The sequence below is a fragment of the Triticum urartu genome, chromosome 5, assembly GCF_003073215.2.
Source record: "Triticum urartu cultivar G1812 chromosome 5, Tu2.1, whole genome shotgun sequence".
In the NCBI taxonomy this organism is placed as follows: domain Eukaryota; kingdom Viridiplantae; phylum Streptophyta; class Magnoliopsida; order Poales; family Poaceae; genus Triticum; species Triticum urartu.
Genome location: NC_053026.1, coordinates 503,144,334 through 503,166,818, shown reverse-complemented (window position 1 = coordinate 503,166,818; position 22,485 = coordinate 503,144,334). Strand labels below are relative to the sequence as shown.

The window sequence follows — 22,485 nt, the reverse complement described above, 5'->3', positions numbered from 1 at the left end:
TCCATCACAAAATTAATTAATTAACAAGGGAAACAAATCAGAGTCTTAGCCCTGATGAGTCCGTGCCAAATAGTCGCCGCGATTCACTGTCAATTCACTCCAAAATTACCGTCGCCTCTCGCCCGAAAAGGGCCAAACAAAACCCGCAGAAATCACCGCCGTCAATGCCACAATGTCCCGCCTGCTCCGCAAGACTCCAAGAGCCCGAAGCAACTTCCGACCCCTGCCTCCCGCTGCCTATAAAATCAACCGCCCATCTTCCTCGCTAAAACCCCAATCTTAGCGTCACCTCCCAGGCCAAAACCCCCCACCCACGCCCCGCCGTCCCACTGACGCGACGCGACACGCGCGGAAAGCAACGCGCCTCCACCGCCCCCGCTCCCGCCCTCCCTCCCATACCGCCTCCCGCCCGTGCCCCGACGACGCAGCCACCCAGACGCGGCCAAAGCAAGGGAAAGCGGAGCCGTAGTAGGTAGTAGTACGCTCGTCGGCGGGGGCGGCGATGGTGTCGACGGCGCTGGACGCGATGGCGGGGACGGCGTGGGGGCGGTGGCTGGGGCTGGTGGCGGCGGTGTGGGTGCAGTGCATCTCGGGCAACAACTACACCTTCTCCAACTACTCCGACTCCATCAAGACGCTCATGGGCCTCACGCAGCTGCAGCTCAACGGCCTCTCCGTCGCCAAGGACGTCGGCAAGGCCTTCGGCCTGCTCGCGGGGCTCGCCTCCGACCGCCTCCCCACCTGGCTCCTCCTCGCCATCGGCTCCCTCGAGGGCTTCCTCGGCTACGGCGCGCAGTGGCTCGTCGTCTCCAAAACAATCTCGCCGCTGCCCTACTGGCAGATGTGCGTCTGCCTCTGCCTCGGCGGCAACTCCACCACCTGGATGAACACCGCCGTGCTCGTCACCTGCATCCGCAACTTCCGGGGCAGCAGGGGCCCCGTCTCGGGGGTCCTCAAGGGCTACGTCGGGCTCAGCACCGCGATATTCACCGACGTCTGCTCCGCGCTCTTCGCCGACGACCCGGCCTCCTTCCTCGTCATGCTCGCCGTCGTGCCCGCCGCCGTCTGCGCCGTCGCCATGGTGTTCCTCCGCGAGGGCCGCGTGGCCAGCGCCGACTCGGGCGGGGACGAGGCCGACGCGCGCGGCTTCGCGGCCATCAGCACGCTCGCCGTCGCCATCGCGCTCTACCTCCTGGCGGCCGACCTCACGGGCGTGGGCGGCGGCGGGGGGCTCGTCTCCACCGTCTTCGTGGCCGTGCTGATGGTGCTCCTCGCCGCGCCCGCCGCCGTGCCCGCGTACGTGGGCTGGACGTCCTGGATGAAGTCCCGCAAGGCGGCCAACGCCGACGCCGAGGACGCGGCCGCCCCCCTGCTGCTCGACTCCAAGGAGGCGACCGCGGCGGAGGCGGCGACGCAGCCGCAGGGCAACGGGGAGGCGGAGGAGGCTCGCGGGCCGCGGCTGGGGGAGGAGCACACGATCGCGGAGGCGCTGTGGTCGGTGGACTTCTGGGTGCTCTTCTCGTCGTTCCTGATGGGCGTGGGCACGGGGCTGGCGGTGATGAACAACCTGGGGCAGATGGGCGTGGCCATGGGCTACACCGACGTGTCCATCTTCGTCTCCATGACCAGCATATGGGGCTTCTTCGGCCGCCTCGCCTCCGGCACCATCTCCGAGCACTTCATCAAGTACGTTACGTTACCACTCTTCCCCTCCTTTACTCGGCATGATTGCTCGCCGCCATTAATTCCCTGCCGTTCAAGTAGTACGACCTCCGTCCGTGGTACGGTACGGATCTGGGGCCGTATCTATATCTAGCTTGCTCACAATTGAATCGAACCCCACCACTCGATCGCACGTGAACGTTCTTGGCCAAAAATCAAATAAATTAGAATAAAAACGCATAGACGGCGCAGAGATTTCGTGGCCGTTGCTTTCAGATGAGATAATGCGCGGCCTCGGTCGTGTGAGTGAGAAGTACACAAGAGGTCTGAGAAGAATGGGGCCGGCGCCTCCATACAGCCGTAGTGGTGTCCGCGGGAGGAATTGGGATCTTTCTAGATGTAGAAGGATTATTTTGTGCATAATCTTTCTTAGGCACCGCCATGGTCTGGTTAGAGCTGGACTAAAATGGCCGCGGTGGTGGTGGTATCTTAAGCACGAAGGAGACGGCAAAGTGGGCTATTCTAGGAGAGTAAAGTGAGCGGCAGGTGATTTTTTTTATTTATTTAGGCAAAAAGACATTCACCGACGCCAGGATTATTTACAGAAACCCCAGATGTTCGACAAAGTGCTGCCGATAAAAGTAAAAAAAGAATACTAGTAGTTGCAAGTTTAGCAGTGGGGGACTTTTGAACGGACAAAACAAGCCCTGGGAGCATAGAAAAGTGGGCGTCAACTTCGTGGAGGAATTTGCGACCGCACCTCCTGTACGGGTATAGAAGTGTCAACTTGTGTGTGCAGTGTATGGGGGCGCCTTTTACCGGTGGGCGACGCGTCCCTTTCACGCTTTTTGGTAGAAAGAAGCAGAGATATTTTATTATGCCTGATAGGCTGATAGCTATGGCCAATTCTGTTTGTTTCATATGGGTTCGGTTCGGTTCGGTTCAGTTCAGTTCAGTAGTAGGTGGTGGTTTCTCAGCACCAAGATCGCATGAATCGTGCCTCAACTTGCTACTACCTCTTGTATAAATGAGCTGGTTGTTTTCGTCATGTTTTTATTAGTGGGAAGGGGGTTAGCCCGGTTGGACAAGAACAAAGAGCGCATCATCTTTAATCTGCGTGTCGCAGTCTGAAAAGAATTTGTGAAGTTCAGATTGCTACTAGTACTACTATGAACTATCGTTATTTTTCGATCACTAATGATGTAGTACTGTCCAGGTCGATCAATATGTAAATGAAGATGACGTTTGCAACCATTAGTAATCTGTTCATGCCATTTTCTGACAATCTCTAACCATGGGAAACATCGATCACTGACTGAATTTCTTGCTTTTCGACCACGCATAGAAATATTGGAAACATCGATCACTGACTGATTTTCTTGCTTTTCGATCACACATAGAAATATTCAGAACATCGATCACTGTCAATCAGTATGTGCATAGAGATCCAGAAACTCAGATTGCTATCATTATTGCTCGCTTTTCGGTCATCATTATGTACTTCCCAAAGTGAATATATATAATGAAGTCTCTTTGCAACCTAATCTGTTCATTTCTGTTTCGAAAAAAAATGTCAATTTCTGACAGTGTATACTGAATTTTCCAGGACGAGGGCGCTGCCGCGGCCGGTGTGGAACGCGGCGTCGCAGGTGCTCATGTGCGCGGGGTACGTGGTGATGGCCTTCGGCATGCCGGGGTCCCTCTTCGTGGGGTCGGTGGTGGTGGGCGTCTGCTACGGTGTGCGGCTGGCGGTCACCGTGCCCACGGCGTCGGAGCTGTTCGGCCTCAAGTACTACGGCCTCATCTACAACATCCTCATCCTCAACCTGCCGCTGGGATCCTTCCTCTTCTCGGGCCTCCTGGCGGGGCTCCTCTACGACGCGGAGGCCACCAAGGTGCCCGGCGGCGGCAACACCTGCTCCGGCGCGCACTGCTACCGCCTCGTCTTCGTCGTCATGGCCGCCGCCTGCGTCGTCGGCTTCGGCCTCGACGTGCTCCTCAGCCTCAGGACCAGGCGGGTCTACGCCAAGATCCACCAGGCCAAGCGGGCCAAGAGGTCGGCCGCCGCCGCGCAGAGGGTGAGCTAAGCTGGCCGGCCGGTAGCCGCCTCTCTTCTCAGAGAAACTCAGCTGGCTGCACAGCTAGCACCTACGTACTAGCAGTTTTTCAGACTGATGAAGAGCAACAGCGTCTGCACTGTAAAGTTTTGCGCAGCAATGTACATGCCTTGATTCTTTTGGGCAAAGATGGATAGTATATAGATTCAATTGGTATACTGGATGATATATACTGTATGCTACTATGGCTGTGCAATAGATTGATGCAGAGGCCGGTGGTAGCTCCTTCATTCTCTGAAAACAAACAGATTGTGTACTGCCAGGGAAGTTCATAGTTCAAATTCGAACTAAAACCAGGCCAAGTATTTCCGAACGGAGGTAGTAGTATATTTGTGTTTGTAGCCTGTTCGGCATAAGAGCTCGCATCAATTCAAGTGCATTTCTTTTCCTCGCCTGTCTGTCTGTTATTATCTGTGCTCGGCTCAGTACATGGAATTAAAAAGTGCTTTCAGGATCACATAGCTGATTCCAAAGGAAGTGCTGTTTGTGAGCTGCTGAATTCAGTGCTCTGCAGACTGCATCCTTCTCCTTCAGTTAATAAGGTAGATAACATTGCAGCTGTTGTAGCAAGGAAGGAGTGACAGTGTGCTTCTGAAACTACATCGTGGTTCCCCCCAAGCCTAATCACTGCTTCCTGGTTTTGCAAGCACCAGTAGCACCCTGTGGTTGGTGGTGGTGATCTGGAAAATTACCCTGATGAATGTCTGAAGTGAAGTGATTGAGCTATATTTGATTCTTAACCTGACTTTTCCTCCACTATTAACACTTCAGTCTGAGATTTTTGCTGTGAGGTTTCATATGATTTTGAGACAACTGAGTCCCATTATCTGCTGGATTGTTTTGTCTCTGTTTCTATGTTCAACTATCCACTCTGAATTTCATTGCAAGAGAGAAATATCCTGTCTCTGTTGGATTGAGCTATATTTTTACAAGTGGATGCTGACAAGATAAAGAGCTTAATTTTTGGGGTGGTTCATGATGTTAATATCTCGCGCACCCCTGTCATAATCTTCAGAGCTTCTAGCGGCTCACAATGGGTTCAGATATTATTCTGAAGTCTATTTATCGTCCTCTTTTCACCCGTCTAGTCCTAACAAGGTACGTACATCATTGGCGCTTCACCATAAAGCACTTGTTGAAATTTCCTCCCAGATACTTTCAGCAGATTTAACACTGAGATTAAGACATGTCGATCATAAAGTAGAAAATGACATACTTGAAAATAAACAACATGTTTTCTGATGTTGGGTCCTATATATCCTTGCAAACATTCCTCTGTATGAGCATACCAAAGAATCTCCTATTTTATACCTATTAGTGAAGAGCTTTCATTCTCACCTGCAGCATAATCTACTTATGCGCACAAATGTATGGGAATATTTTTGAATTTGGGTTTGCTCTTCAGAGAAAATAAACAAATACTCTAATGAATTGTTTGTTATGTCACTGACTGTCATATTAATATAGACTCGGTTTTTCTTTTTATTAGTGCAAGTATATCTTTGGTACATTCCTGAGTGTTATATAAAGCTAGGCTAGTTATTTTCTGTAGGGAATATAAAGGTGCTGTCTACCGCAACGTCAACTCAGGAGGCTAAGATATTTTCGAAAAATGGCTTGAAGATTTTTTTTTAAACAGCTACTCTACATATATTGTCTGTTTATTGACTTCAGAGGCTTCTGTGGTTGTCCACAAAGCTTTATGATGGTCTGGTCACTAGGAAATGAAACGCAGGAAACAGATAGGCTTGCTCTGTTGGTACTAGGTACCATATCAAGAAAATAAAATTATAATCATTTCTCGAGAATCGAAATGCTTTTAGGCCGTATATAACTGTTATCCCTTCGACCATGCAAGCATTTATCATCGGTCAAATAAGGTCAGTTCCAGATCAAGTCTGCAATATTATTTCATGACCAAGCCTGCAGTTTGCTTATTGCTGAAAACTGAATATTTAGAATAATTCCGTAAAAAAGATCCATCAAGCTCCACTGATTGATGTATCCTTTTCTGAACTATTTCTCCTGGTTGGTCAATCTACTGTACTTCTTGTGTCTGTATTCAGTCAAACTTTGCTTACTTTACTGAGCCATCAACAATTTTACTTTGTGGCCTATCAGGAGGTGATCATTCTCCTTCTCTTTTTTTTTTTGCGAGATATTCTCCTTTTTTCTGAGGACCATATCTTGCTGGGCCACCCAAAACCTTTTGAAATTAAGATATGTATCCCATATTGGATCCTACTCCTTCAGCTATAGTCCATGCGGAACCATAACCTGAACAAGGGCAGATAGCACTGCAGTTTCTGTAGCAGGGGAGGAGTGGCAGTCCTTCTGAAACTAAACTGTTTCACTCAGGGCTGATTGCTGGTTCCTGGTTTATTAAGCACCAGCAGCCTTGAGATTGGTGGTGATCTGAAAACCTACCTTGATGAAGGGATGGTATCTCGAGTGAATTGATTGAGGTGTATTTGATGCTCGAAGCAACCTTTCCTCCACGATTAACATTTCAGTCTCTTGAGATTTTTGCTGTGAGGTTTCATATGGTTTTGAGACAACTGAGTCCCATTTCCTGCTGGATTTTCTTGTCTCTATTCCTATGTTCAATCAACCACTCTGAGAAATATCTTGGCTCTCTAGGTTGATATTCACATCCTTCCCTTTGTCTGCAAGAGAGATATTGACATGCGATATCGTGCCCGAAACAGTGAAACTGTGCAAGCTGATTCGACGCACGGTTGGTAACTCGGTACAAGTGGACGCTGACACGATAAAGAGACTGATTTCTCAGGGTGGTCCATTGATGCTTCTTAATAGCGCGCCCCTGTCATAATCTTCAGAGCTTTTGACGGCTCGCAACGGGTCAAGATATTATTTTTGAAATTCTATTTATCGTCGTCTTTTCATCCCTTCAGTACAAACAAGGTACATCACTAGCACTTCAACTATAAAACTTTGTCCCAGGTTACAGTCAGGCCGACTGATTCACCCTTCTGGAAAGGTTTGATGAAAGTCAAACAAGCTTTCTTTAATAGGATGAGGTTTGCTATTGAAAACGGCTCTAGTACACGTTTCTGGAAGGATACTTGGCTCGGCGAAACACCTTTGGCTATCCAATATCCGTCTTTGTACCGTATTGTTCAACGACGTGAAGTGTTCGTCGCCTCGGTTTTTTAATCTATCCCCCTTAATATTCAGTTCCGACGGACGCTGGCGGGCAATCGTTGGGAAGAATGGCTCCGTTTAGTTAGGAGACTGATGGAGATCCAACTATCTCAACAACCCGATGAATTACGCTGGAAATTGACTAGGTCTGGAGCATTCACTGTTAAATCAATGTACATTGATGTTATTAATTCGAATTCCATTCCTACCTCTAAACAGGTTTGGGCTGTCAAAGTTCCTTTGAAAATAAAAGTGTTTATGTGGTTTGTCCATAAACAAGTTATTTTAACAAAGGACAACTTGATAAAGCGTAATTGGACAGGACCTACTAGGTGTAGTTTCTGTGATCGGGATGAGACTATCAAACATCTCTTTTTTGATTGCCCGTTGGCCAAAGTATTTTGGCAGACGGTCCACATTGCTTTTAATATCAATCCACCGAATTCTGTTAACGCGCTATTTGGGACATGGCTTAATGGGATTGAGCCTGACTTAGCGAGACACATTCGGGTTGGAGTTTGTGCTTTGCTGTGGACTATCTGGACTTGCAAAAATGATTTGGTTTTTAACAGAATATCATGTATACATTTTTTGCAGGTTTTATTCCGCACTACGGCTCTGATCCGTTCATGGTCGCTACTCACCCAGACGGAGGCCAGGGAGCATTTGGTTACTGGGTCTTTCCGATGGGAGATGGTAGCTCGGGATATCTTCAACCGGTTTGGATGGCGGTCATGTAATAGGATAGGCATGTAGTTTACCTATCTAGTTTTAGCCAGCCGGTTGTGGCGTCTGTTCATGGCTAGTGGGTGTTTCTAGCCTTCTTTGGCTCTATGTGAGCTTTTTTCCTTTTTTCTTATTACTTCCGGAGATTGAATAAAAACTGAAATAAAAACTGAAAATTGTCAAAATTGAGTAAAAATGTTGAATTTTCCCAAACGTTATTGCTCAAATGTTTGATTACCCGAAACATCCTTTTAGAGGGATTTCTATGTTTGTAGACATAAAAAATCTACTTTCTTTTCGGCTCTTTGTTGTTAGACAGATTGATTAGTTGTTCAAAGTGGACAATAGGATGTCACAATTAATTCAGGAAAGTGCACTCACGGACAGGATAGGTTAAGAACATAAGATTTTGATTATCCTTACTAGCTTATGACAATCATGGAAATTGCTTGAGTAATGTGTAAGTTCAAAGAAGGTAATTATATACATCATTTACATCTCAAACCACTCACACAAAAAAAGGATCCCAAAACCCTCAGAGAAGTAGAAAGCTAGTCCTGACTCCTGAGTACCTAGAAGAGGTGATAAAATCTTACATACTTAGGATACAGCATGTGACAAGAAGAGGCAATAAATTTCTAATAAAAATAAACAGTGTTTTGTACACAGGAAGGAACATGAGCAGCACGATTCGTGAGAGATATAAATCAACCAATGCATAGCGCACTAGTTGACCGACAACACTGCAAAAAATATGCAGCACAAGTATACTATAAAGCTGGTTGTCACCTTGTCATCAGAACCACTCTCTCTATCCACAAGCAAAAGGCAAAAGAATATGATGCTCATCACGTCCTCATCATCTATTCATCTTAGTTAATTAATTGTACTCGCTCCAACCGTCTTGGCTAGAGTGACGACACAAGCAAGGCCACGGCCGCCGCCGCCAGCGCGGCCCGGAGCGCCGCCGCCGCCGCCGTCCTGTCCGCGGCGGCGTCGCTCTCGCCGGTCGCCAGGCTTGCCAGCCATGTGTCCGCCGCAACCTGCGCGCCGGCGACCACGTCGCCCGGCCTCGGCAACGGGTCGTTGCTTGACTTGAGGCTGCAAAAGAGAAGCGTCAGGCCGTCAGCACAGGTCTGATCAGAATGTACGTAGTTGGGATTTTGATGGTAGTTGCATGATCACACGTGCAGTTTTCTTTTCTTTTTTTCCAGCTGGGCTTGGGCTGCTTTCAACGCGACATGCACTATCCCGGGCGGTGACTGGCAGGTGACCATGCGTACGTGGTGGGGATGGAACAAAGGCGATGCTTTTCTCTGATCGCTGCTTCTTTTTTGTCACGCGCAAAAGAGAATGCGTTTTCTGATGAAGTGGTGTGCGAGATGAGATGCTCGACCGATCGATCATGTCATGTGCATTCTCCGGCGATCGTACCTGCTGCTGGAGGTGCCGGCGCGGGGGCAGAAGGTGACGGAGTAGGCGGCGGACCCGGCGCAGGTGAAGGTGGAGGTGGCGTCGTCGTAGGCGTAGCTGTAGGCGCGCGGGCAGGCCGCCTTGAAGGCCTGCGAGTAGGCGGACGGGCGGCAGGTGTCCGGCCCGCCGAACGCGCCGCTGCAGCAGTACTCCGGCCGGTCGAACGCCTCGCACGCGCTCCGGCACCCCTCCGCGGCCCGGAGCTCCGGCGGGCACCGCTCGTTGAGGTCCACGAGGCACCCCGTGGCCGGGCACCCCGCCGCGGACGGCTCCACGACGACCGGCACGTTGTACCCGTCCACCAGGCTCACGTCGTAGTAGTCCTCCTTGCCGCCGCCGCCGAGGGTGAACTCCACGAGCGTGGCGGGGGGCGTCGCGCCGGAGCCGTGGCACTCCGCCTCGCCGCTGCCGCAGTCGCCCGTCGCGCACTTGCCGCCCGAGGTGCCGTCGAAGGCGCACCCCGTGCGCGCCCAGAACCGTCCCGACCACCCCGCCGGCGCCGCCAGCGACCGCGCCTCCCCGGGGCCCAGCGCGAACCCCGTCGTCTCCAGCGGCGCCCTTCCCGAGTTGGCCAGCACCCCCGGCCACACCGTGCCGCCGCAGCGGTTCGTGAAGGTGAACGTCACGCCGGCCGCCGCCACCAGCCCTGCACGCACGCACCATCGATCCATCAATAAGCATAGCTTCCACTCACAAAAGACATACGCACACACCCACAACAACAAAATGTAATTCGCCATTGCCGGTCACACGAATGATACCTTGAAGGAACGACGCGATGACGAACAGGAGGAGACCGGCGATGGAGGAAGACGAAGACGGAGAGACGAAAGAAGCCATCGCATGCACGTACACGCCGGCCGGTTTATCTGACCGGAACCGAATGCAGAGGCGATCAATTATGGCAAGGCCGACGCCCGAAATGGCCTGTGGAACGGCGGTTTGGCTTAGCTATATACGGCAAGTAGGGTGGTTAGGGGGAGGAGTCCACGACCACACTCTGTCTGAGCAAAGCAGAGTGGGATCTACTAGGGCTAGGCTTTGGTCTTGGCAGCTTGTGCAGCTGTGCAGTACGTGCAGGAGGATCACTCTCGCTCTCTCGCACATGCCGTTTTATACTAGCTTGCGGTGACGTCAGCGGCCTTTTTCATTTCATCGTGGTTGGTTCTTCTTTTTCCTTGGTCGCAAAGGCAAGCGCCAAGCGATGATACGGATAATGTTGAGGGTATTGCTACTTTCACCCTCTTCTTCTTTTTTATTACTCATTTCATTGCTTTTAGGAAGAAGATAAATTCTTCTTCGCTTTTTTTTACTTATATATACTGCCGTTGCATTTAGGGAGGAAGATAAAGTTCGTCAAAAGATGGCTCCATGGTCTTTTCGCTTGCGGTTTTACTGATCGTGATCGAGGTAACTGAGATTTTCTTAGGTCTAAGTCAGATTCCGAGATGTGCATATTATGAAAAGTGCACTATTCACTAAATTGAAATCGACTTTCCTTTGGTTCTCAAAAAAAAGAAAAGAAATCGACCTTCCTGTGGAGCTGACTTGGATATCAACGGACCCTTTTTGCGGTAGAGTTGCACCTCGCTCAATTTAGAGGTCAGGGGCATTCCCTCCTTCTCATTATTGTTTGTGTATATGTGTCTTCAACACCAAGAGCATATAGCTTTTCTTGAAATTTAGGTCAAGAAAAATAATAATCTAAGTTCATGTCCCCGAGGTAGTCGTTGTTTCTCGTGTATCAAAACAACGAATGATCTATAGATCTAAGAGTCGTGCATTTCAGCATGAGCGGCGAGAGGAGACGTAGAGTAGGAATATGGGAGAGTGGTGAGAGAAAGGAGGGATGAGAGTTAGGGTGGCTGCATGGCCATTTGGATAATTTAGCAATGGCGGAAAAGCCTAGTATGGGCATCTGCATCCCAACTAGACTTCACCACCAGCGGCAACGGTTTCGGGCCTAGAAAGGCAGAGTGGGATCTACTAGGGTTAGTCAGGATAGGCGTTGAGATAGTCTTGATAGCTTGTGCAGTACGTGTAGGCTCACACTTGCTCTCGCGCACACATGCCGTTTTATACTAGCTCACGGTGACATCAGCAACAACCTTTCATCTTGGTTGGTTCATCTTTTCCTTGCCCATGCAAGCGAGCTATGATATGGATAATTTTGGGGGCATTGACACTTTCACCTTCTTCCCTTTTTATTACTTATTACATTGCTTTTTGGAAGAAGATAAATTCATCTTCTCATTTTTTACTTGTATACTGCCATTGCTTTCAGGAAGAAGATAAAGTTCGTCAAAAGAGATAGAGACATGATACATGGGGGAATTGACATGCTATGTGCGAAAGGGGGCAGCAAAGCATGGTAGAAAAGACGACTCCACGGTGGATCTTTTTGCTAACGGTTTTATTGATCGTGAGTTTACCGAGATTTCCTTACGTCTAAGTCAGGCTCCGAGATGTGCATATTATGAAAAGTGCACTATTCACTATATTGTAATCGACTTTTCTTTGGAGCCGACTTGGATATCGATGGACCCTTTTTGCTTGTCATGTTTTCGTGTCGGTAGAGTTGTGTGCCTCACTCGATGTAGAGGTCAGGGGCATTCCCTCCTTTTTATTGTTTTATATGTGTCGTTGTACACGACAAAGGCTATCCCTGAGCATATAGTTTTCATTGAAATGTAGCCTGAAGGAAAATAACCAAGTTCATGTGCCCTAGGTGGCTGTTGTTTCCCGTGTATCAGAATAGCGAATAATCTATCGATCAAAGAGTTGTGAGTTTGAGGATGAGCAGCGACAGGGAGATTTAAAGTAGGAAGATGGGACCATTAGGAGAGAAATGAGGAAGGAGGAGAGTAGGGGGTGGTTAGCATGGCCATTCGGGTAGTGCAAAACCTAATATGGACTTCTACATCCCAACTAGGCTTCATTGCCAGCGGCGACAACTTGAAATATGGTTGTGGCACCAAGGAGCACTAGAATGTAGGCGAGGGGGGTGGGGGCGAAGACCGTGTGTACTCTTTTCGCGGTGGGACTAGCTAGTCATGCCCTAAAGCAATTCTAAAAAACTATCTTGTAAAAACAACATTTTTTTTGCCAAGTCTAATAAACTTAATCTTCTTGCATCGTCACCTGATTTTGAACTTGGTTTGTTCTTGTATATATCGGGAAAAGTGCAAGTTTGTTGCCATGTATGTACAATCTCTGCATTATCATTGCAATTCTATTCAAGTTGTGATAAATCATGTATGTTCATTTTATAGCCTTGTTTCTTTTGGGGTATCACAATACAAGAGTTCTACTATTTTTCATATATAGTGCAGAGTTCCATTTCTTTCTTTTTACGTTTTCTCTCTTGTTCTTCTTGCTTTGTGCGTTCACATTTGAGGTTCAAAGACCAAGCCAACACACAAGACCTAGTGCGAAAGGGGGATGTGCTGCAAGGCGATTAAGTTGGGTAACGCCAGGGTTTTCCCAGTCACGACGTTGTAAAACGACGGCCAGTGAATTGTAATACGACTCACTATAGGGCGAATTCAGACGGAGAACAGATCGACGAGTACCGGCCGGCCGGTCCGGCGATGGATGGATCCTTCGGGCGGAAGCAAATATGAAATGAGAGGCAGGAAACGACGTATCCACGAGCCGAGCGCACCGTCGGCGAACGAGCGAGCGCGCGCGGGGGCAGACCGATCGATGCATGCATGCCGTGTAAAGCGCGCGGTGTGCTCATCTGCGCATCGATCGGATAAGAAAGAGATCCTTTCCATTCCATCGCCTGGCAGGGCGCTTTTGAAGCCTTTTCCGTCGTCGCCGTCGTCTTCTCGGCCATGCCACAGGGTGAGAGAAAGAGAAAGGCGGTCCGCGACCGCGCGCTCGTCACCCTCCACCCTTCTCGCGCCGCATTGGCATGCAGTGCAGTGGCCAGCGGCAAAGGTGATGGACTCCCCCCCTGCATGGCATTATTTTGGCCTCCTTGCTAGTAGCAACCAACTATCTGGCGATCGATGGATCCTCTTTTGGCATAGTTCCATGTCCCCTCGGACCATGATCTCTACTGTCAAGTGTCAACATACACCTTTGCTTGTCGAGGAGGAGAAACTAATGGCAAATTTGACGGTAGGAGCTCCTTCGAATTGACCCAGAGATGCCATTTTAGCCTCTTGAGTACACTAACACCTTTGACCTTTGCTTGTCGAGGAGGAGTACTTATTACTAGCGTCAAATCGACGGTGCGGATCGCTCTCGCAGGTGCACGCACGGGCCAGCTAGGCGACGGGCGAGGGGTCACGTCAATGCCACGTCGAGCCGACGGCGAGGCAGGCCAAGTTGCGCGGCCAAAAGAAAGCCAAGTTGCACCTCTAAAGAAGGCAATGGGGGCACACATGAATATGCACGGACGGACCAGGCAAAAAGATGGCAAGATACGGGGAGCCGCCAATCCGCCATGCATGCATGCGGCAGGGACGCAAAGCGATCCGATGCGCCTGCCATGCCGGCGCACTGGTCGGCAGCCGCTTTGCTTTGCCTTGCCTTTGCGTCGCGCCCTTGACCCGCCACCGGCCGCGTTGGCCGAGACCGGCCGTTGGTTCCGGCTCCGGCTGGGCCGGGTGACTGGCTGCCGTGCCGGTGGGGTCGGCGATGCCAGGATATCATATCACCATGATTTAATTTTCGTTATCTGCCCCTCTTCTTTTTGCTTTGCTACTGGCCTGGTAGAGTGGAGTGGAGTGGAGTGGATGCTAGTAATCCCAACGGGCCCCTCGGGTACGTAGACCTACCTGAGTGTCTGAGCTGCCTCCTTTTATCTCCTGCTTTTGCTCATCTGGGATTCGATCGATCGTCAATGGAGCACTTCTTTTACTATTTATAGCTTTCTCGACTAGTGCTGCTTGGTTGATCATAGCATTCCCAGGATTTCAGTACCTAGGCGCCATTGCTTGATTGCTCATACTAGGAATTTTCCCCGTTCCAGAGACCCACAAACTTGCCTATTACCCATACCATACCCACCGGCCACCGCGGGGTTTTGTTCCCCGGGGTAATACCCGCATGTCAAAAAATACCCACAATTTATAGCACCAACCATGAACAACAGGAATCCACATATATAATTACCAAATCAACAACGCGTCATCAAAAAATCATAACATTCTACTGACACGCGCCTAAGAACACAACTATGCTCTAATAGCCAATAGTTCAGTAACATAATGGAAGAACACACATTCACAATTAGTGCACCACAAAATAACATCACATACTAAGCAACAAGAGACGAATACGAGGTCCCCAGAAATCAGGATCGACGACTCCGGTCTCAACCTCAAGCCTCTCCTCCGTACGTTGGCCATGGTCACAGCGCCGACCTCTACCTCACCAGATCCTCTCTTCCCCTCGCCATCCCAATCGCAGATCAGTAGTGGCGGCTGTGCGTGCGAGGCGATGCGTTGCGACCCTGCTGCCGCAAGCGAGGCGAGCGGCGCGGGCCCGGTTCTAACGATGGTGCTAGCACAGCAACAACGGCTACACGCACAGTGCTGCCTCATTGCCGTCTTGCTTGCCCAGGAGATGGCGGCTGGTCGCGTCACTCAACCCATGCTAGATGGACTTCGATGGTCCCATGTCCTCGGGGCACGTCTCTCGTGGGTGTGGCATGTGGATGGCACGGTTGCACAACGATGGCTGGCGACCTGATGTGGTGGTATGAGTTATTTGGGTGTCCTCCCCGAGGTTACATGCGATGCAGCGGCGGTGTTGGCCATCGCGAACTCAACCCATGCCCAATGGAGCTCGATGGCCCCATGTTTCTCGGGGCACGTCTATCGTGGGTGCGTCATGTGGAAGGCACATCTGCACGACGATGGTTGGCGGCCTGATGTGGTGGTATGAGTTGTTTGGGTGTCCTGCCCGAGGTTACGTGCAATGCAGCGGTGGTGTTGGTTGTCGCAACAACCTTCAAGGTCTTCTAATCCACCATGGACACGCGTGTCTACTACAAACTGCATGTCGGTTGGCGGAGGATGCGGCTACGGTGGCACGGTGGCCGCGAGCGGAACATCGGTCTGCATGGGAGGATGCATCGGTAGTGGCGGTCGCCCTACGACGACACATCTGGCGTTCACGGTGTGTGTGTGGGGGGGGTTGGGGGGTCCACCTCCAATGGGCATGAGCGAGCATCTAGCTCTTGATGTAAGACTTCGTTGATGGGGCTGGGGTGCACCAACGATTTTCCATCGGCATCAGGCAGCATGACATATTCCTCTGATCACATGGAGGGAGCTGGGGTAACGGTCATGAAGACGTGGTGGGTGTTTCTGGTGTGATCATGTCAGTATGGAGTGACAGCGGCCAGATCCGCACCGCAACACGGACGGCCCCCGATGGTTATGGTGACGTTCACGTCTACTAGGGCAAGTTTGGCCTGGCATGTAATACTGGCTGGCGTTACTTTGGAAGATCCATCATAAAGATTGTGAATGCTTTATGTCCGGGGTGAAATTTTTTGTTTTGGCCTTCATTGGTCCGGCTCAGCAGCATCGAAGTTGCGTCGTTACCATGTTGAAGGCATCATATAGTGGTTCTATGCTGGCCTTCAGGTTGGTCTCTGCATACATGATGAAAATGTTCGCCCTGGTCATATGCAACCGGACAAGACGACGAAAGTACAATTATGTTTATTCCTTCTTGAAGGTGTTGTTGCGGAAGAAGTAAACTTCGTCATATGTGTTGCGTTCATATCTTGCAAATATTTTCCAGGTAGTTGCCTATGTTTTGTATTCCTCTTGTCAATAATTTGCATCAACTTTAATATAAAATGATAGTGTGCACCACAATGATGCACAGGTCGGGGGTCTCGAACCCTTTTTCAAAATAAAACATATTAAGAAGCAAGGTTCAATATCAACTATGCCTCACATCTCACAAGTCACAAATCTCAAGGGTGGTTCTATGTTGACATATGGTTAGAGTTTGACTGGGTTGGCCGTCAATACACGTTTGAGATTTTCTAGGAATTGTTATTTATATGGGCCTAAAGCCCATCTAATACCTAAGACCTCCTAACTCTTTGTTTTTTTCTGTGGGCAGACTCTTTGTTTAATGGTTATAATTAGGTGTCCTAAGATTATGCCTAACAATCACAACTATTAAAGATGCCCTTATTACTCCATTGTTTTAGTTAGGTTGCACGGTCTAGAAGATAAGTATTCCATCTGCTTGAAATGGAGGGGTGGTAGTATAACTGAGTTTGGTTTAGCAAGTAACCATTGGTTGTTTGTGCACTTTTTGTTTGAAATGAAGGTAAACAATTTGCCTCGTCGATTAATTATGAAGAAGAGAGTTACCAAGCTAATTTACGAAAGCCGGGCGAAAGCCGATGCAAACGGCCGAGAACTAGAAGCACCCCTCGACACCCACTGGTTGCTTAGTATAACTGCTTAAAGCGAGCAAGCAAGTAATGGTGATATAACTGAGTATGGTTCAACAAATAACCATTGGTTGCAGAGATTATCATCTGCTTGATTTTCATGCATGCACTATAACCGTTTTTTTTTTGACAAAAGGGGCCACATGGCCCTCATGTGCATTATAATGTTGCTGTGGAGGTAGCGAGGCCAAGTTGCAGGGGATCTGCGAGTGCCACATTTGGAGCCGACAAGGGGCTCCACAAGAATCTAATCAAAACATATAGGATCTTGGATTACAAAACAGATCAAAAGAAGAAGAAGAAGATGCGTACGAAAAAAAAGATGGAGCAACATGCAACTTTGGGCCAAGATTCACCAGAATCTATCTAGCTAGAGCCGGAGGACACATATGGTTCTTCCTTTTTGCAAGTAGACACATGCGCGACTGAAGCTCCCACAGTGCAGCTGCGCGTGCTAACTGGCAATTTGGCACCACCTGACCTGACCTGACGGACAAGCAGTAGCCAACAAGGCCGGCCACCTTTGCACTGATCCCTCGTGACCCCGATGATGTCACGTCTGTCTCGAGATGGGGAACGTCGCCCACATCTGGGTTCTGCAGTGTGCTGCCTGCAGAGCTCATGGTCGACCATGTGATGAAGGTACCGGCCCACCTGGCCTATGTCCCCTTCTCTCCTCCAATCTGATACGAGTAGTAAAAAAGTACAAATGGCGAGCTGGTTGCTGCGATCTGGGTGGCGGCTCGATTCAAAACAATTTCTCCACCGCGTTGCTTGCTTGCTTGCTAAATCAGACTCGCTACAATAATCTATACAGGTGATGCTACCACTACGGCCCGAGGCGAGGTCAAACTGTCGGCTCCATCTCCATGTGGCTGTTGCGTTGCATTGCATGCACCTCGCCGGGCGGTGCCGTGCCGTGTGCTGGCATGCATGGCGCTAGCTAGCTAGGACGGAGACAGTAGCGGCCAGTGGCGCCCGGCGCTGCTGCCGCAGAGCCACGTGAGCGCGGCGACCGCCGCGATGGCGAAGGGGCTCGGCGCTGAAGACGACGCCTGGCTCGAGCTCCGCGCGTACTGCCACCCGCTGCCGCTGCCGGCGTCGCGGCTACGGCCCAGGTAGGAGACGGTGTCGTTGACGTGGGGCAGCGCCGGCGTGGTGCTCGTGCTTGTGCTCACGACGGACGACTTGAGGCTGCATCACGATTTGGCAAAGCCAAACATTAGTTAGTACGCAATGTGTTGTTGGACGTGACAAGGTTTGTGCCGCGTACGTACGTATGCATGCACATGCACGAATGGTTTATGGACGAGTTACCTGGACATGGCGGCGGGGCAGAAGACGACGAGGTAGGCGGCGGTGCCGGAGGCGCAGGTGAAGGTGGAGGTGGCGTCGTCGTACGCGTAGCTGTATGAGCGCGGGCACGCGTTCTTGAAGAACATGGAGTAGGCCGACGGGCGGCACGCCTCGGGCCCGCCGGCGAACGCGCCGCTGCAGCAGTCCTCGGGCCGCCCGAACGCCTCGCACGCGCTCTTGCAGGCGATGCCGGCGCCGTCGGGCCCGGCCACCCGCAGGTCGGCCGGGCACGGCCCGTTCAGGTCCGCCAGGCACCCCGTGGCGCCGCACCCCTCTCCGCTGCCGCCCTGCGGGAGCACGGCCACGGGGATGTTAGAGCCGTCCACGAGGCTCACGTCGTAGAAGTCTTTGCTGCCGGAGCCGTCGAGGGTGAACTCCGCGAGCGAGCAGGGTGGCGCCGCGCCCCCCCCGGCGCACTCCACGGCGCCCGAGCCGCAGTCGCAGGTGGCGCAGGCGAACCGCCCGTCGGCGCCCGTGCCGCAGAGGGTGCGGCCCCACATGCGGCCCGACCACGCCGAGGGCGCTTCCACGGCGCGCGACTCCCCCGGCGCCAGCGCGAAGCCCGTGGTGGGTAGCGCCGGCGTGCCCGAGCCGGACAGGAGGCCCGGCCACACCGTGTAGGCGCAGGAGTTGGTCAGCGTGAACGTAGTGGACAATGCACCCGGGAGGAGCGAGCCCAGAAAGAGGAGGAGGCAGGAGATGTTGAGCATCAGCCCGCGAGTCGTTGCCGCCATTGCAGCAGCAGCAGCCGGCGATGGAGCAAGATGGTCGATCGATCAGGAGATGAGTAGGGTTGCTTGATGGATTCAGGTGGAGTGGAGGAGCTCGATGGAGGTCGGGACGGTGGTATGCGCGCAATGCCGGCCGCAACCATGTGGCGGCCGGTTTATAAGAAGAGAGCTAGCGTGAGAGAGAGCGGGGACAGTGGTGGACTTGGACCTGGAGGCTCGTGATGGACGGTGGTGGTGGCGGGGGCGGTCAACAGGTTGTCCTCTACTCCTCCTCTGTGCGCCATGAGAGAGAGAGGAGAGCATCGGGCAGTGCCGGTTGTCCGTGTCGCCTGCCAGATTCTTTGTGCTACCACATGCTAAGTGATTACTCATGATTACTTTCGGTTTTTACTCTGTTTTCTTTACGCCGTCTCTGCGATCTCGTACGTCTTTGCAGTAACTTCAAGCGACTAAAATGATGATTTGTTAATTTGATTGATGAGATCAAGTTATGTGTTTTGTTTTTGCTTCGGATCACGAGAGATGCATGAGGCGAATCTCGGTGGACGGCTCGACGCGCATTGGTAGCTAGATGAATCTCAGGGGAGCCAGTCTGCCTCTGCGTCTGCCAGGGTTCGTCGTCGTTCCCGGGACGGACACACCGCGCGCGGGTGGGGTGGGTGGGACTCGTGGCCGCAGAATCTCACTGACGAGCGCGTGTGTACGTCCTTTCTCTCCGATGAGCTCGGTGCCGACATCCCCCGTGACCTGTATCTGTATGCCGCGCGTGCATCATCACGCATGCTTAGTTCAAAACCTGATCCAATAGATGCTCTATTTTAGGGCATCAATGTTGGCTTGGAGCAAAATTTACAACATCGAAATTGCCGAAATTTGCAACACCAAAATGTTCATGTTCAACCGTAGTCCTAAAATACATCACGGTTATCTTCTTGTGAGTGTCCATTTTATGACACCTGTTGGAGCAACATAGTAAGGTAAAACAGTTGTTTTCATGCGGTCTTGAGCCGTCCCTGCTGCCCTAAAAAATTTGCTCATGCCACCCAAGGGTCGAAGCTCTAATAGGTGCCTTGCTTTATCTTTAGTGTATTTTGTTTTACATACAGGGCATCTATTAGAAATTGCTTTATCTTTAGTGTATTTTGTTTTACATACAGGGCACCTATTAGAAATTGCTTTATCTTTAGTGTATTTTGTTTTACATACATGGCACCTATTACAGCTTCGACCCTTGTAATGTAACACTAGCAGGCAGAGGCATGGCGCAAAGGCTGTGTGCGTGGTTGCGTTGTTTTCTCCGGATCGGGTGCGTAGCTATGTGGAAGTTGATAACGTGCAAGTCAATTTAACTTGTTGCAATAGAAAGCATAATCTCAGTGTCTAGCTAACTCACTTGTTAAATTTTAGATCACGCTTAGCTCAAAGGAGCTTATACATATAAACATAAACCCCAAATGGCAGCAACGCACGCAATGTTAACAACAGTTTTCTTGTTATTCATCTTTCAAATGGAAAATAACTCAGTCATGTTTGTGGGGATATTGAAACCAAAAGCATCAGCAGCATTAGTCCAAACTTGTTTAGCTACCACACATTCAAAGAACAAATGGTGAACTGTTTCATTTTCATTGCAAAATAAGCAGTTTAAATTCTCCACCACCCTCCTCTTGTTCAAGTTGTCCCTGGTGAGAATTTTGTTATTGAAAGCTAACCAGATAAAGACCAAGTATCTGGTAGGCACAACAATCTTCCAGAAATTAGGTTTATCAGTTCTATATTTATGATCAATCAACCGCACCCAATCTTTATCTTGATCCATGAAGTATCTTTTAGTCCAAGGGGCTAACAAAGCCATGTTAAACTCTCTTAAATTGGGTACCCCCAAGCCACCAAATTCTTTTTTTTGGGAGATTAGGCCCCAATTGGCTAGGTGGTATTTATGCTCATCCTCGGAACTACCCCAGAAAAAAAGTGTCATCTGCGAGGTGATGGCTTTGATAGCCCATTTAGGGAACTTAATCACAGACATTAAGTACATAGGGATACTAGCAATGCAAGCTTTGAGTAAGATTAACTTTGCCTCATAGCTAAGTAATCTTCCTTTCCAGCCACATATCCTCTTAATGATCTTGTCTATAATATATTGAATATCTTCCCTCCTAAGTTTAAGATAGTGCAGAGGCACCCCTAAGTACTTAAGAGGGAAATCCCCCAGTTTGCAACAAAAAAATTGAGACGATAGTTTAGCATCTTCTCCCCCCATATTAATTGGCATCACTTCACACTTGTCATAATTAATTTTCAACCCAGAGAGGTTCTGAAAACAAGCAAGCAGCCACTTTAAGTTTTTTATATACTCAGGCTTAGGGTTTAGGAATAGAATCGTGCCATCGGCGTATTGCAAGCAAATGAGCCCGCGTGGGATAATGTGGGGAACAATCCCAGAGATAATATTGCTACTGATAGCTTTCATCAACATGCGTGAGAACACGCCTGCTATAAGATTGAAGAGCATGGGGGAACTAGGGTCTCCTTGTTTCAACCCTTTTCCCCCTACAAAATATGGACCTAGGACATCATTGATTTTAACATAGAAGGAACTTTGTTGTAAAATGGACAGGTTCCACCTAATCCACTTAGCCCCAAAGCCCCTAGATGTTAACATTTCCACAAGGAAATCCCAGTTCACACGATCATACGCTTTCTCATAGTCTAATTTGAGAACAATCCCAGGCTCTCTAGATTTGTGGACTTCGTGGATAGCCTCATGGGCAGTAACCACACTTTCCAGGATAAATCTGCCTCTCACAAAAGCAGATTGACATGGGGACAGGAGCCTATGACCCACAGGGGAAACCCTATTTTTCATGGCTTTACAGAAGATTTTAACAGAGCAATTACTAAGGCAGATGGGTCTAAATTTTTTCATATTTTTGGCGTTTGGCTCTTTAGGGATAAGGGTGACTATAGAATAGTTTAGTCTTTGGATATCCATAGATCCACTCTCAAAATACCTCACCAATGCCATGAAATCTCCTTTGATAATCTCCCAAAAGCGCTGGTAAAACAAGAAAGAAAGACCATCAGGTCCAGGTGCTCCATTAGCATAAGAACCCATAATGGCTTCCTTAATTTCCTCCTTTGAAAAAGGTCTTTCTAGTATGGTATTTTCAGCCTGTGTCACACATTCCTCTTCAGACCAAAAATGATCATCTAAGTGAATGTTAGGTTTAGGTTCAAACCCCAAAAGGTTTTTATAGAAATTAGTTGCAACCCCCAACATGTCTTTTGTGGAATAGACAGGTCCATCCGGGCCCTCCAGGACAGACAACTAATTTTTCCTTCTACGTTGGTTAGCAACAGCATGGAAATACGCTGTATTTCTATCCCCTTCTTTAATCTTTCTGTCCCTAGAACTCTGACGCATGGCAATTTCCTCTTTTTTTCATATCTCATGCATCTCATCTTCAATTTGTTTCATCCTGAGGATATCCTCAACATTAGTTCTATTCTGTTCAGATAAAACATCTAAGATATCAAATTCCTGAAGTAATTCTTTTTTTCTATTCTTCATGGCAGCTTCAATGTTAATGCTCCAACTTGTCACCAGCTTCCTAAACAGTTGAGTTTTAAATTGCCAGGTGTCAATAGCAGAGGGGAAAGGAGAAGGTGTGGCCCAAAATTTTCAACCAAGGCCTGGAAGTGAGGTTGTTCAAGCCACCATTTCTCGAATTTAAAAGGTCTAGTTGGGTTACAAACACCCACCCCTGAATCTAGTAAAATGGGAGCATGGTCACTCCCCACCCTTGGCAAAGCA

General features: G+C 49.7%; 3 protein-coding genes across 3 annotated transcripts; 1 reads left to right on the top strand and 2 right to left on the bottom strand.

The window, feature by feature from the left end:
• The first annotated feature begins 266 nt into the window (after positions 1–266).
• On the top strand, positions 267–4,167 carry LOC125510164 (protein NUCLEAR FUSION DEFECTIVE 4-like). The gene is made up of 2 exons (XM_048675260.1): positions 267–1,686; positions 3,269–4,167. Exons 1-2 carry the CDS (start codon positions 503–505, stop codon positions 3,747–3,749), a joined length of 1,665 nt encoding a protein of 554 aa, XP_048531217.1. The 5' UTR covers positions 267–502; the 3' UTR covers positions 3,750–4,167.
• A 3,894-nt stretch (positions 4,168–8,061) lies between these two features.
• On the bottom strand, positions 8,062–10,220 carry LOC125510162 (thaumatin-like protein 1). Its single transcript, XM_048675259.1, has 3 exons — positions 9,905–10,220; positions 9,105–9,789; positions 8,062–8,771 (listed from the first exon to the last, which is right to left on the bottom strand). The coding sequence occupies exons 1-3, from the start codon at positions 9,981–9,983 to the stop codon at positions 8,579–8,581; spliced, it is 957 nt and encodes a 318-aa protein (XP_048531216.1). The 5' UTR covers positions 9,984–10,220; the 3' UTR covers positions 8,062–8,578.
• A 6,364-nt stretch (positions 10,221–16,584) lies between these two features.
• Positions 16,585–18,883, bottom strand: LOC125510161 (thaumatin-like protein 1). Its single transcript, XM_048675258.1, has 2 exons — positions 17,899–18,883; positions 16,585–17,775 (listed from the first exon to the last, which is right to left on the bottom strand). The coding sequence occupies exons 1-2, from the start codon at positions 18,669–18,671 to the stop codon at positions 17,529–17,531; spliced, it is 1,020 nt and encodes a 339-aa protein (XP_048531215.1). The 5' UTR covers positions 18,672–18,883; the 3' UTR covers positions 16,585–17,528.
• Between the last annotated feature and the right edge of the window lie 3,602 nt (positions 18,884–22,485).

Excerpts from the sequence above, each read along its gene's own strand:
- LOC125510161 (XM_048675258.1), bottom strand. The coding sequence starts at position 18,671 with ATGGCGGCAACGACTCGCGGGCTGATGCTCAACATCTCCTGCCTCCTC. Across the intron at positions 17,776-17,898 it reads TGCCCCGCCGCCATGTCCAG|CCTCAAGTCGTCCGTCGTGA; the intron begins GTAACTCGTCCA and ends ATCGTGATGCAG.
- LOC125510162 (XM_048675259.1), bottom strand. The coding sequence starts at position 9,983 with ATGGCTTCTTTCGTCTCTCCGTCTTCGTCTTCCTCCATCGCCGGTCTC. Across the intron at positions 9,790-9,904 it reads CATCGCGTCGTTCCTTCAAG|GGCTGGTGGCGGCGGCCGGC; the intron begins GTATCATTCGTG and ends GCGTGCGTGCAG. Across the intron at positions 8,772-9,104 it reads GCCGGCACCTCCAGCAGCAG|CCTCAAGTCAAGCAACGACC; the intron begins GTACGATCGCCG and ends TCTCTTTTGCAG.
- LOC125510164 (XM_048675260.1), top strand. The coding sequence starts at position 503 with ATGGTGTCGACGGCGCTGGACGCGATGGCGGGGACGGCGTGGGGGCGG. Across the intron at positions 1,687-3,268 it reads ATCTCCGAGCACTTCATCAA|GACGAGGGCGCTGCCGCGGC; the intron begins GTACGTTACGTT and ends TGAATTTTCCAG.